At 33.4% G+C, this 12,944-nt stretch overlaps 1 protein-coding gene across 2 annotated transcripts; it reads right to left on the bottom strand.

The window, feature by feature from the left end:
• Positions 1 to 750: 750 nt before the first annotated feature.
• LOC136415778 (acyl-CoA Delta-9 desaturase-like) lies at positions 751 to 11,145 on the bottom strand. Of its 2 annotated transcripts, none has more exons than XM_066400585.1 (5): positions 11,003 to 11,145; positions 1,959 to 2,196; positions 1,767 to 1,897; positions 1,317 to 1,705; positions 751 to 1,259 (listed from the first exon to the last, which is right to left on the bottom strand). In XM_066400585.1, exons 2-5 carry the CDS (start codon positions 2,173 to 2,175, stop codon positions 932 to 934), a joined length of 1,065 nt encoding a protein of 354 aa, XP_066256682.1. In that variant the 5' UTR covers positions 2,176 to 2,196; positions 11,003 to 11,145; the 3' UTR covers positions 751 to 931. The 2 variants fall into 2 exon arrangements, with proteins under 2 accessions (XP_066256682.1, XP_066256674.1); XM_066400577.1 differs by lacking the exon at positions 11,003 to 11,145 and adding an exon at positions 5,010 to 5,155.
• Between the last annotated feature and the right edge of the window lie 1,799 nt (positions 11,146 to 12,944).

The raw sequence follows: 12,944 nt of genomic DNA, 5'->3' as shown, positions 1-12,944 counted from the left end.
TACTGCGTTGTTGTACATACATATTTTACCACCGCGGATATTATTGTCTGCAGGGTAAGGTTCTTATGGTAGGTACATCTTTGGTTAGCACTAAGTGTCCTACGGCTTATACTCTTCGACAAAGAAAAGCGGTGGTATGTGAGCCATAGTAATAACTATTTCCTTCAATTACACGGTCTCGTCACATGGAATTTGATTTTTAGGAACGGAACCCATCTTGATTCTACCATTTCATCAAGAATGTTTTGACGTAATGCCATATTTACATTATTAAGACAACTTAACCGTTTAAAAAATATATATATCGAAAAGTTTGTTGCTGCGCTATCTAGGCGTGAGTAGGTAAACTAAGTATTGTGCAACTGAAGGAATCTAACGATATTTAGCAGTCAGTGAGATGTAACAAACTCATTGCTTTTAACAATCCCAAAATCTTTCCAAGACCTAACATCACAGGAATTCACGTAGCCTTTTGACAAGATTGAAATAATTATCTCTAGACTTTAATCAATAATGGAGGCATAACTAGATTTAACAAGTCTGATGCCGTGGGCCGTCGCCCATTCTCGTCCCTCCATAAGGCGGGTACTGTATGAAAGAATCTACTCATGACAAAAGTAGAGAAGAGATTAAACTATTAGGGGGTAATTGAAAATTACATGACAGATTTGCCTGATACATTGATTTGAAATGTAATAAAAGTATACGAGATACAATTCATCTTTTTTGTAATTATTCTGGTAAAGAACATTACGATGTAAAAATATAATATATTAACTTTAAATATTTCCATATGACTATGCAAAATAGCAAATAGCACAATTACTTAACGATAAATCTTTGCATCAAAACAGCCTTTTGTTTCCCTATAACAACCTAATTACAACTTTATATATATTGTGTAAATTACATATAAAAAAGCTTCAAAGACCTAATCTTCATGTTTCTCTTTGCGGTAGGTGATAATGGCATCTTTATAATCATCGTTGGGCTGGTCTTGGTCACCCCAACCCCAGACTCCATGAGAGCCATCTCCGGTTCTGACAATTCGCTTCTTCACCATTTCTTCAGAGACAGATTTTAGATCGTATGCCCATCCAATTTTGGCAAAAGAGTCGATTAACAATGTAGATAAATTCACAGAGTATTGTCCTAATTCTGCTGCTTTGTAATCCCATGGGAAGGTATGGTGGTAGTTATGCCACCCTTCCCCTAGAGCCAGGACTGACACGGCTAGGTTTTCCGCAGGATTTATGAATCTGAAATAGATAATGTTTGATAAAAATTGTATTGAAAATAATTAAATATTGCCTTACTTATCATAAGGTTTATCACCCCACATATGAGCAGCAGAATTAACCAACCACGAAGCGTGAAGGGTGAAGATGTATCTGCCAATGTTGAGACAGAAAGAGTTGACCCACGTTTCATTCCATAATAGGGCAGGGACGAGCATTGGCAGGATAAAACAGACTATAGGCATCAATACCATGTAATATTTGTGTTGGAATCGGATGATAGGGTCGGCATACAGGTCGGAAATGTCGATTTTCTTTCCTTGGGATATAACATCAGGGTGCTTTCTGCACAGCAGCCATCCCATGTGGGAGAAAAAGAAACCGCGTTTGGCATTGTGGGGATCAGCGTCTGTTTCAGAGAATTTGTGATGCACTCGGTGATCTCTGGACCATTCTATTACTGAGTTCTGTGGTATAACAATGATTTATTTTCTATAAAAGATGGTGGGAGATCATTGTGGTAGTTACCTCAAAGGCCAGGGTGTTGCAAACGGTTAAGAAGAGTCTAAGAGGCCATTTAGCCTTGTATGCGCGGTGAGACCACAATCTGTGAGCGCCAGCCGTAATCCCAAATCCCCCAAGTTGATACATAAATATTGCTAAAACACAACGAATAAATTGGAGTTAATTCAATTGATGGTTCCATAAAAATTTTCTTACAGAAAATGGTTGTTAGTATCTTCGCAGACGTAAACATAAGGTAGTAGCCATAAAAGGCTACAACGTGCAAATAGGCAAATATTATGATGTTTCTCCATACTAATTCTAGTTTCCTAGGAACCGTTTCCTTGAATTCTGGTAGCAAGATTTCCGATTTAATTTCCTCGTCATTTTCATGGAGAACGCCAGTGGGGGCTGAGTAAGCATTAGGAGCCATTGTAGCTTAGTCTGGAATCGTCTGGAATAAAGTATGTTATGAGAAAAGTAAATTCTAATTAGGTCTTTTTTTATAGAACGAAAGCACGCTCTTTATATAAAAGAAAGAAGTTTGTTTGCCAACTTTACATTTTACCATAAGCTTATTTAGGTCATCATGAGGTCCACAGAATACCGATTCTCCGAGTTCTTGCACGGATATCTTAATTATTTGGAGAGATCAGGCCGGTTAAATTCCGGAAATAAAGCCGGAAGCTATTTAATATGTTAGGACCTGTGTAGATGGGCATATGAGATCCAGTGAGCGTGTCAATAGTACCATTAGCCGCAGAGCGATATTTTCTCAATATTTTTGTTTAAGTTTAAGAGGTTTAAAGATGGGAACAGAAACTCATATATTTTGGTCCCTTCGAGCCAAACCACACACACGCATAGTGTTCGGTTAGAAGTCGGTTTAAGGTTAAAAAAAATCCCAATACTTTTGAAAATATTCAGGAAAAACTAAAGGAAAGAAATTTTTTTCTTCATAAATTATGGCTCAAATATATCTGTTATGACTAATCAGTGCAGGTCGCGTTAAGCACGAAGAGAAAAATTTTTAAAAATTTCAAATTTGTCGATTCGAAAATCGGTTGGCACTGTGATGGAAATCGATAAAAGCAGTGTAACCAAAGTATGCAAAATGGAAAAATTTCTTACAAAAAAATCTGTCGAGAAAATGAACAGTGGTCACCAACCTTAATTATTAATGGCGATAGTTCCTGATTTGTGCTAACATGACCAACACTGTTTTTCAATGGTAAAATTATTGGATTTCGTTAACGGAATATCTACTCTGTTTTCACTTACCTTACTCGAAACATATACCAATCTAAGCTGCGTCCACATACACACTAATCTTATGATCCCTCAAAAACTTTAACATTTATATATAAAAAAACAATATCTTTTTATGTCACACTGTTGTCTGAAAATGATACAACCAACGACTATTTCAATGTTCGTAGGTTGCTGATATCTATTTAATTACTGCTCATCGTGTACAGGCATAAAATAATAAGTATTATGTAGCCCGTTTAGTTATTAATATACAACATCCGACAATGCAAGGAATAACTTTATTCTATAATGAGAAACTAATTTGAATTGAAAATTGCGCAACTTTTAATATTGTACAGTATTTCTCAATAAAATTCATGATACCCATTGGGCAGTGGAGTAAAAAAGGTTAAGTAACTGTTGTTTATGCTCAAAACAATAGAATTTAACATTCTGTTTTAAGTTCAATTATAAAATTTCAAAACAACTTTTTTTTTTTAACAATACATGTATATTAGAACAAGAGAGAAAATTGAGGACAATCGTTACGATTTTCTTAAATATAATTTTTAATAGTTTACCGAATCACAACAATAATGATACGACGTTTAGCTCTAAAAAAGCCATTACTTCGGGTCTTGACCCTTGAATTAAAAAAAAGGAATCGAAAATGATTTGACGAAATCGTTCGAAAATGTATTGACTTTTGCATATTATAAAGTATTTTCCACTTTTGTTTGCATAATTTTTATCTTTTTTTTGCATAATTGTTATTGTTGCAACAAAACAGAATTTTACATCAACATTATAGAATTTCGAAATTATGCATCTAAAACAATACTCTCGCCAGATTTTACGCGCTTCTGATATCTTCTACACGCCCCTGACGACTATCAGATGCCTTTGAACATTTTTATTCTCGTTGCAGTCTTTCCAGAAAATGAATTGTCCAAAACGCATTGGCATACTTTGTCTCTGAAGATTAAGAGGATTTTTTAAATTATTTAAAAGGTCGTATTGAGGAATATCCTTCAGCGCGCCCATGATAACTAGTATCCAGATATTTTTAACCTTCCTTCCAGGATTTCCATGGAATAAAATACGAGTAGAAAACTCATTTATTTATCTCAAAACATGCGGAGGAATTTTTAAGGGAAGTATGAAAACATTGCAAAACTCTTGTGAGATTTCACGTGCTTGTTTATGACCCCTTCAGTATGCTCCTGATCATTATCAGCTATGTCTGAAAATTTTTATTTTCGTAGCGGTATTTTCCAAGAATAAAATGTTTTAAATGCATAGCCGTAGTAAAAACTGAACACTTTGCTCTATATTTAAAAAAATAATAAGTTATAATCGGTAGTGGTATATAGCAATGAAATCGATGAATAGTGTATAAATTGAACAGGGAAATGAATTCGAAATGATTAATGGTGTACCTCAAGAAAATGTGTCCTATGAAAAAAAATATATCCTGTCGATTGAAACAAAAATATTCGATTCCTCAATCCTAAATGGACAGCTTACAAAATTTGAGGCAAAAAAAATTTGGAAAACCAATCGAAATTTGTTCACAATTTTAGACGTATTGAAATTTTGGTTTAAAAGGACTTTTTTTGTGCGTATTAATCCTGCCACAATATTCTTATTGGATAAAGAAATCATTGCTCACCTGATGCAGTTGCAATTCCATTTAAAAAACAAGAACTGTTGGCAAATGAAGGTTAGAGAAGCACAACTAGAATGAATCGATACTCATATAAGTAACTTGAAGGCCAAGGCTAATGCATGTTACTGTTTAACACTCATAAACTTTCATCTACATTATAACGGCTAACTGATGTCTGACTGCAATCCCAAGTCCTTTCAAATGTTCATAAAAGTATTTTAAAAAAACATATTGTCAATGCTGTCTTGAATGTGCATTATTTTCATGTAAATTAATGTAAATAATATAATAAATAAAAACTAGTAAAATAGAATTTTATAGTGTATTCTCCATGAGCAATTAATTACCTGTAGATTCTTCGACTAATTTCTCATCTATAGTATTCAAAGTTTATTAAGTATCAGGCACTCACTGTCAATTCAAACTGAGCTCTCTCTAGAGTTAGGACTTAATTTGTAGCCATAAATTATTTACTAAACTCGGAGTGGACACATGCAAATTTCATGCTGATACGATTGTGAAAGAATATCATGCTTCTAGCATGCGTGCACTTTAATACTTTAAACTTGCGTACGTGATAGAAAGACCATATGCTGTAATATATTAATAGTTGTTACAGCAAGATGAGAATTCAGAGGAATTCGGGGAAAGCGAAAGATCACAATACAAGACTTTGGGGGAGTTAATAAATGTAAGTCGAAGAAACATTTTTCCAATCTCTGCAAAAGAAGAATATCCATCCCACGTTTTAAAACTTGTTTTCTCCCTCTGGTTTTCGTTTTATGCTTCTTCACCTGCGATCAGGGTTTTCGGTAATATTCATCTTCACCTTCTTCAATTCAAAACGGAGAAATATCGTTCGCTCAAAATTTGGTCCTATGTGGGTGGTTGGCTAGTATTTCTCAGCTTGTTGCATGTTATGGGCAGGTGTCCAACGGTGCAAGAATACTCACTCAATCGAGTTTTCAGTGGTAAAATCCCTACTTTTTTGCAAGTTTTACAAGCTAGTTTGATCAGACAAAGGAGGCAAATTTTGCTGTTTCACTTCAGAACCAGTTTGAAGTGCACCTGCTACGGGCACGTAGCCAGCAGTGCAACAATATCCTCTTAATCATAGCTCTCAATAATAAAATTGCTATTTTTTTTAAAAACATTTCAAAGAGTAATTTGATCAATTGCTTGCAAAAGAAATTATTTTTGTTGTTTCACTCCAGGACCAGTTTGGAGTGTACTTGCTATGGACACATATCCAGCGGTGCAGGAACATCACATCAATCTTCTCTATCAGTGATGTCGTCAGTTTTTTGGATATTTCAGTGTCCAGTATGGTTAAACGACCTGCCCCTTGTTTTGAGGCCTGTTACCCTAGCCAAATTTTGTTGTTTTTTTCTAAAGAATATTTCCAGGACATTAAGGAAAGAACCCTCAACTAGTATTCATTGAGGTTTAAGATGGAAACATCTCAGTTAAGGATTCTTGGTGTTAACTCTCCATTCAATGAGTCGACTCATTTCAGAATAAAATGCAACTTAAAGTTCTGTTTCATAACAAGTCGCTTCGTAGAAAACAAAGGCTCACACATAGGAGAGAATGGATTCCTAATATGTACAAAGTGGTGAAATCAAAACCAACGGATTTTAAAATCCTGTCAAAATTTTAATTTTGATCGTACAAGATTGAACATAAACTCAATGTATAGAAAAACTCAGAAAATTTTATTGCCAAAAAGACAAAATCGAAAACATATTATGTTTTAAAAATAATTTCATTGAAATGGCAACCCTTGAATGCAATGCATTCTTCTAGGTGGTCGTTGAAACTTCTCATTATTCTTTGCATCATATCGTCTGGAATCGCTGTGATTTCATTTCTGATGGATCCTTTTAATTCTTTGATGATTCTTTCTTTGTTGACATACACTTTACACTTCAAGTAACTCCAAAGAAAGAAATGACAGGGGTTCAAATCGGGAGAACGTGGACGCCAAGGAACATGTTAGAAATTTTAGGCAATGAAGATGCAGTAGTATTGTTGTCAGATGAGGCTCACACGGCAAGGATTTCTATGGATTTCCTAAGAGCGACTTTCTCTCGACACGTGATTTCCCGAAATGGTGATATTCCTTGGTCTTTACTTTCCCCGATTTGATCCCCTGTGATTTCTTCCTTTGGAGCTACTTGAAGTGTAAAGTGTATGTCATCAAACCAAGAAGTATCTAAGAATTAAAAGAAACCATCAGAAATAAAATCACGACAATTCCAGACGATGTGGGGCAAACAGTAATGAGAAATTTTAATGACCGCCTGAAAGAATGCATTGCAATCAAGGATTGTCATTTAAATAAGATTATTTTTAAAACGTAATATGTTTTTGATTTTGTCCTTTTAACAATAAAATTTCCTGAGTTTCTCTACACATTGAGTTTATGTTCAATCTTATACGATCAAAATAAAAATTTTGACAGGATTTTAAAATTCGTCCGTTTTGTTTGACCACCTAGTATTTGTAATAATGGAATTGTTTAATTCTCTGTTAACTGTCTCTGTCTGTACTGAAATTTAATAAAAATGAAAAATATTTAATATTACGCTAAAGCACTGCTTGGCATAGGTGCCTACATATATTTTTCAATTAAACTCCAATTTTTTACAATAATCATTATTCTCGTTAGAGGATTAATTAAGAAAGAAATGCCGATTACATTGAACAAAGCAGGTCTGAATATGATTTTTTTCGAAACGTAAAAATGGGACTCATAAAATTTTACATTTATTTCCGCACTGACCTAATGGTAACAAGCACTTAAGTATTTAAATTCAAAGATCAACATCTTTCTGGAGTACGTGTTGACCTAACAAATTAGTAATCATCTATTTTGGATTGATATAATTTAGCACTTAGCTATCCATTCTTCTTTGTCATCACACAAACAGTAAACATTATAATCAATTATAATATTCCATTAAGCGAATCTTATATGACCTCTAAGTAACCGTATCATCCGATATTTAGGGAGCCACGCGATTCGAATAGAGACAGAATGCGCTGAGAAAAAGATACTTTAACCTTTGTTCGAGATATTACGTTTCCGTCACGCTCACACCATTTCTCTGAGTAATCGATAATAATAACAATTCATTATTAAACGATTGGTTGGTGTTCTGTAATTATTTCGTAGTGATCGGAAAAAAAAGCGTTGTTAGTAAAATAATATTAATTGACCGATTTCCGATTTCCATAATTAATTAAATTATATAGATTTATGTAATGCGTGGGTTTTTACGAGGATATTATGACCATTTGTTAGACTTAAGTGATATTGAATTTTTAGTTTAACTAAGTGCTACTCACAATGTTTTTCTTTCATAGAATAGAATGAAGAGAATATTTACACTCAATAAAGTCAAAAGGAAATTATTAATTGAATGAATTAATAACTTAATTTATGGTTCACGTACAAATTCTTCAGGAATTCCTTTTTACAACGATGGGGATTCATTGACCATATAAAGGTATTAGAAAGTAACCAAGAAAATAAAATAGAAATTGAACCCTACACTAAGTTCTTTTTTGAAGCTCTAAATATTCAAGATTATTACAAATATACAGTATGGCGCTGAAAGGACTTCACAAAATTGTTTAAAATAATATTTTTGATATTTTGCATGATGTTTTTTTACCTTCCTCCTATTTAACTTTATTACGAAGTTCATTTTATTAATGTTCAATTCATTAATGTGTGTTATATATTTATTAAAATCTCGAGCAACCTGCGTGTTTAGTTAAGAAATTCTGTTTGACAAGAAACATCTGTGTGATTAATGAGGTGAAAATTCACTAGATTTTACTATTTCTCCTAGCTGCTGTATCTAATAGAAACTCCTCCTTATGCCTCTATGAGTACCTTATGACCTTCCATGACGTTCATTATTCTTTATTCTCCGTATAAGTTACTACACATTCTTTCTACTCTAATTCTCTTATCGCCAAAATTTTTAAATATTTATCCCTAAGTATGTTCTCATTGCCTCTAGGGAGTGACAAATACTTTAAAGTGACTAATGAATCTCCAGACTTCAAACACAAAAATAATAAATAGTTGTGAATAGTTATTTTTCAATAGACAGAAATAATCCTTGACCCTAAAAATGACGAATAAATGAGTGAATATGATATCAGTAGCTTTTACTATCAATAAAACAAGTCGCCTGATGGAATTCCTGTTGTAAGCAACAATCTAGAAAAACTGGACGTATGGTTATTTTTCAGTTCAGTTGTTTATTTTAGCAAATAGGATACTAATCCATGGCGACCTTCTATCCAAAAAATAGAACCATTTTTAATTTAATGGCAGAAATCGTTTCTTCCCTCCAGTTCTTCCAAGTCGCTGGATGTAATATAATTTTTTAGACGGTTGTTTAACGTAACGATGAATTGGAACATTGCGGCTTACCTATAGACCTGCGTGACCACCAGATTTAATGCCTTCAGCCTATTTTCAAACAGATATAGGAAATACAATAACGATTAGTTATGATATCATTAATTTTGATACTTTAAATCAGGAATAGGAAGGCCGTAAACACACAAAATGAGTTATTAAAAGACTTGAAAAAAATAAAATGGATTCTAAATGTATCACTCAGATGCCTCAGTATTCTATTAAAGGCCTGTTTCAATAACTTTTTCAAAACCGAATTTATACCTATTCAGACATATTAAAACAAATTAGCACAGTCAATTTTTTTTAACTCGAGGTCAATGCATGCAAATATCATGGTGATATTGTTACGTATAACTTTATGCTGATTCCATGTATTTGCTTAAAACTCATCGATTTAGAGACGTAAGATATCGCGAAATTGTTTTTGTTCCATTTCCGCAAAATCGTACGATTTGTTAATTGTTTAAGATTTCGTTCTTTCAGTTTATTATGATTATAGTTTAATTATGTAATTAGATATCAATAAGAGTATCCAGAATGTACTTAATTTGAATATTTTGAAGCACTAACATGCACATACTTTAGAAAACCACTGATGTGGCGCAAATCAGGACAGTATTTTTCTTTCTATTTCTTTTTTTTTATCACTATTTATTTTCCTTCTTTACTTATAATGATTGTTACTTAAATTTTTTTTATTAATTTCACTTTTTAATTTTTTTTCCTACTTGTTGCCTAATGTATTTTATATTTAGTCCCTTGTTTTGGATCGCGTGTAAGCATTTAATCGAATACTTATCCAATACATTTTATTTGAAATTATACATATTTTAATACAGTGATGCTGAATGGTAATATGAGAATTCTTGTTACTAAATGTTTTAATAACTAAAATGTATATTCTTGATAATATCAGAATCAGAATCATATGGTTATAGTGTATATCATCTTCGTTTTGGTTTAATTTAATCGATTGATACATATATCGTGTTTAATAATTTTTGATGATGGTGCTGCGAATGGCTCTCTATATGTCATGAGTTGACTGCAGGAATCTGGCCTTTCAAGATCTAATATCCAAACCAGTTATTAAAAAAAAATTGATTCAAGATGAGGTGCCTCAGACTGAGACACCCTCATCAGCTGTGCTCAAACAAGCCCCATCACTTCTCTCCGTTCAAAATTATTATGAGGATAATCATAAAGTATTTTAATTTTATAAAAAGTTTAGTTAAGGATTAAAGAGATTAGAATTTAATTAATTATTTCGAAATGTTATACTACTACCAAAAACACAGAGTTTGATTGTATGCTAGGAAATAACTGTTTAAATTTTGGGAGGAAAATGCTCCCAGGAATAATGTTAAAATGATCGCATCCAAAGAGCCCAGCCATACGCGGTGTGAATCAATACACGTCATTTTGACATTCTTCAGACTTAGGGTTAAATTATCAATGCGGTGTTAAGTTTAACATAACAAGTTAAAGTTACCAGTCTATAAATAATTTAACTCTTAAGACCGATTCCTTAATATCCAGTTAGGGAGCGACAATTATCAATGACCAGCTAACTGGCGAATGAGGTGTTTTTCAAAATGAAGTTAAAGCTAACCAAGAGTTGAAGTAAGGGGAGCTATATGAACAACTGCTCGATTAGTTGAGGTGCTTTGAGTCATGGGTACCATTGACTGATTCACATGAAATTTTAGAGAGGGCATTGAAGAAATGTGGCTTGGCTACTAAACCCAAATCGCGTAAGTGCTTCTGACCTAATCTGAACAAATCTGAACTGAAATATTTTCTTAATATAATAATTAAGCGCTTAAACAGAAAATCGAGATTAAAGCAGTAGCAATTAAACAAAAATATATTCATGATATAATATGAACTAATTACCTGGTCTTCCGATCACGCGGTATTCCAATGAAAGGTCGGAAGTTTAATTTCAAATACACACTCAAACTAAAACTGAGCTCTCAACTGTATGGTCTTATAAATTCACATAGGCAATTTATGAGCTCGAGGTTGACGCATGCAAATTTCATGCTGATTGACAGTTACGTAAGATTTCCATGCCTATACCATGCATGCAATGTGAAACTGACCGCTTAGGATGCGTGAGAGATATCGCTGATTTGTTCATGTTTTCATAAAACCCCCAGCCGATTGTTGTTCAAATTAATATCACCATTGTGCTGGAAATAATGACCGGGTTGGTAATTTCGTATTAGGATACGTGAATGCTGCTATTAAGTTATTTCCTTAGTCAGTCTCGGTCAATTGGACGTACTAAGTGCCGTTCTAGTTGAAAACACGCAAAGGTGTCCACTTATTGAGGGAGCTAGTTAGAAAACTTCATGTAGAAATAGTGACTAATTTTGCTTTAAACTGCCTTACAAACCTCTATTTCGCGCTCAAAAAAGGTTTCTTCCCACTTGCGCCTTCATGATTTCTGCTAACACATTTCCTAAATACGTACAACAGGATCATTTAAAGCAGAAGAACGATGTTTCAATATAGTGCTTCTATCTACATACATATACAGGATGTAACATATCATCGAGGAGATACGAGGATAGTCTCAAAAGTATCCGACCAAACACTTAAAGAAAACATTTTTTTAAATATTACATTATTTTCTTCAATATCTTTCTACAAGTTTCCTTAGAGATCCCAACGATATTCTATGGCTTCTATAGCTTTTTTATAGTTGGAAGCTTGGAATGTTTCAAAGTAGGCATCAATCTCAAACTTCACCTCTTCATAATTGCCAAATCTCTTTCCACCAAACCATTTTTTCAAGTTTGAAAATAGAAAATAATCTGAGGGGGTTAAATCTAGCGCATAAGGCGGATGAGGAAAAAGTTCAAAAGCAAGTTAATTAATTTTGACCATTACAATGACAAAAGTGTGGACTGATGCATTGTCTTGATAAAACAAGACTTTTTTTTTCGCCAAATGCAATCGCTTTTTCCTAATTTCTTCGCTCAAACGCTGTAATAAATGTGTATAATATTCTCTATTTATTGTATTTCCTTAAGGGAAATAGTCAATAAAATTTATCCCACGTGCATTCCAAAAAACTGATACCATTTTCCTGCAGATAGAACGGTTTTCACATTCTTTGGAGCTGATTCTCCCATTTGAATTCATTGTTTTTACTGTTCTTTCATCTCAGATGTGAAATGATGGATCCATGTTTCATCTATGGTAACGGATCGACGCAAAAACTCAGCTTTATTGATGCGAACCAAAATTGTAGATAATTGCGGTATCCATCTTCACTACAACTTTCTCATATCCAATAGTTCGGTTAAAATGCGATATATAGTACTTTTTGAAATGCCTATCATGTCTGATAACTCGTACAATTTTAACCGATACTCTTCCAGTACAGTTTTATGGATGTTCACCACATTTTCTGGAATGGTCACCGTATTGGGTAGATTACTGCCGAGTTCGCCTTGGTAGCTCATACGACCGACTCATTCTCTACCAATCAATATTCTATATTTGTTAACGAAGGACCAGATTTCCACAGAGTATAATATAATCTCACTTCGATATTGAATGGACTAAGACCATCAAAATAAAAGTATCGAATCACATGTCGATGATCAATTGTTTCTATGTTCATAAAACATTTAAAAGTATTCATTAAAAACGGTTTCAAAACAAATACAGATCAACGTAGCACTCTCAAACTTTAAGCATAAGCTTTTTAAGATTAAGTCTTTGTAAAATATGCAAATTAAAAAAAAATGCCATCGATATGTCAGATCGGGTACTTCTGGGACTATCTTCGTATTTTAGGGGACGATAGTACTCTGCAACATAA

Source organism: Euwallacea similis, chromosome 2 (assembly GCF_039881205.1).
Source record: "Euwallacea similis isolate ESF13 chromosome 2, ESF131.1, whole genome shotgun sequence".
Taxonomy (NCBI): domain Eukaryota; kingdom Metazoa; phylum Arthropoda; class Insecta; order Coleoptera; family Curculionidae; genus Euwallacea; species Euwallacea similis.
The sequence above is the reverse complement of the archived record's forward strand: the minus strand, read 5'-3'. Positions and strand labels throughout refer to the sequence as shown.

Excerpts from the sequence above, each read along its gene's own strand:
- LOC136415778 (XM_066400585.1), bottom strand. The coding sequence starts at position 2,175 with ATGGCTCCTAATGCTTACTCAGCCCCCACTGGCGTTCTCCATGAAAAT. Across the intron at positions 1,706-1,766 it reads GCAACACCCTGGCCTTTGAG|AACTCAGTAATAGAATGGTC; the intron begins GTAACTACCACA and ends GTTATACCACAG. Across the intron at positions 1,260-1,316 it reads GGTGATAAACCTTATGATAA|ATTCATAAATCCTGCGGAAA; the intron begins GTAAGGCAATAT and ends TATCTATTTCAG.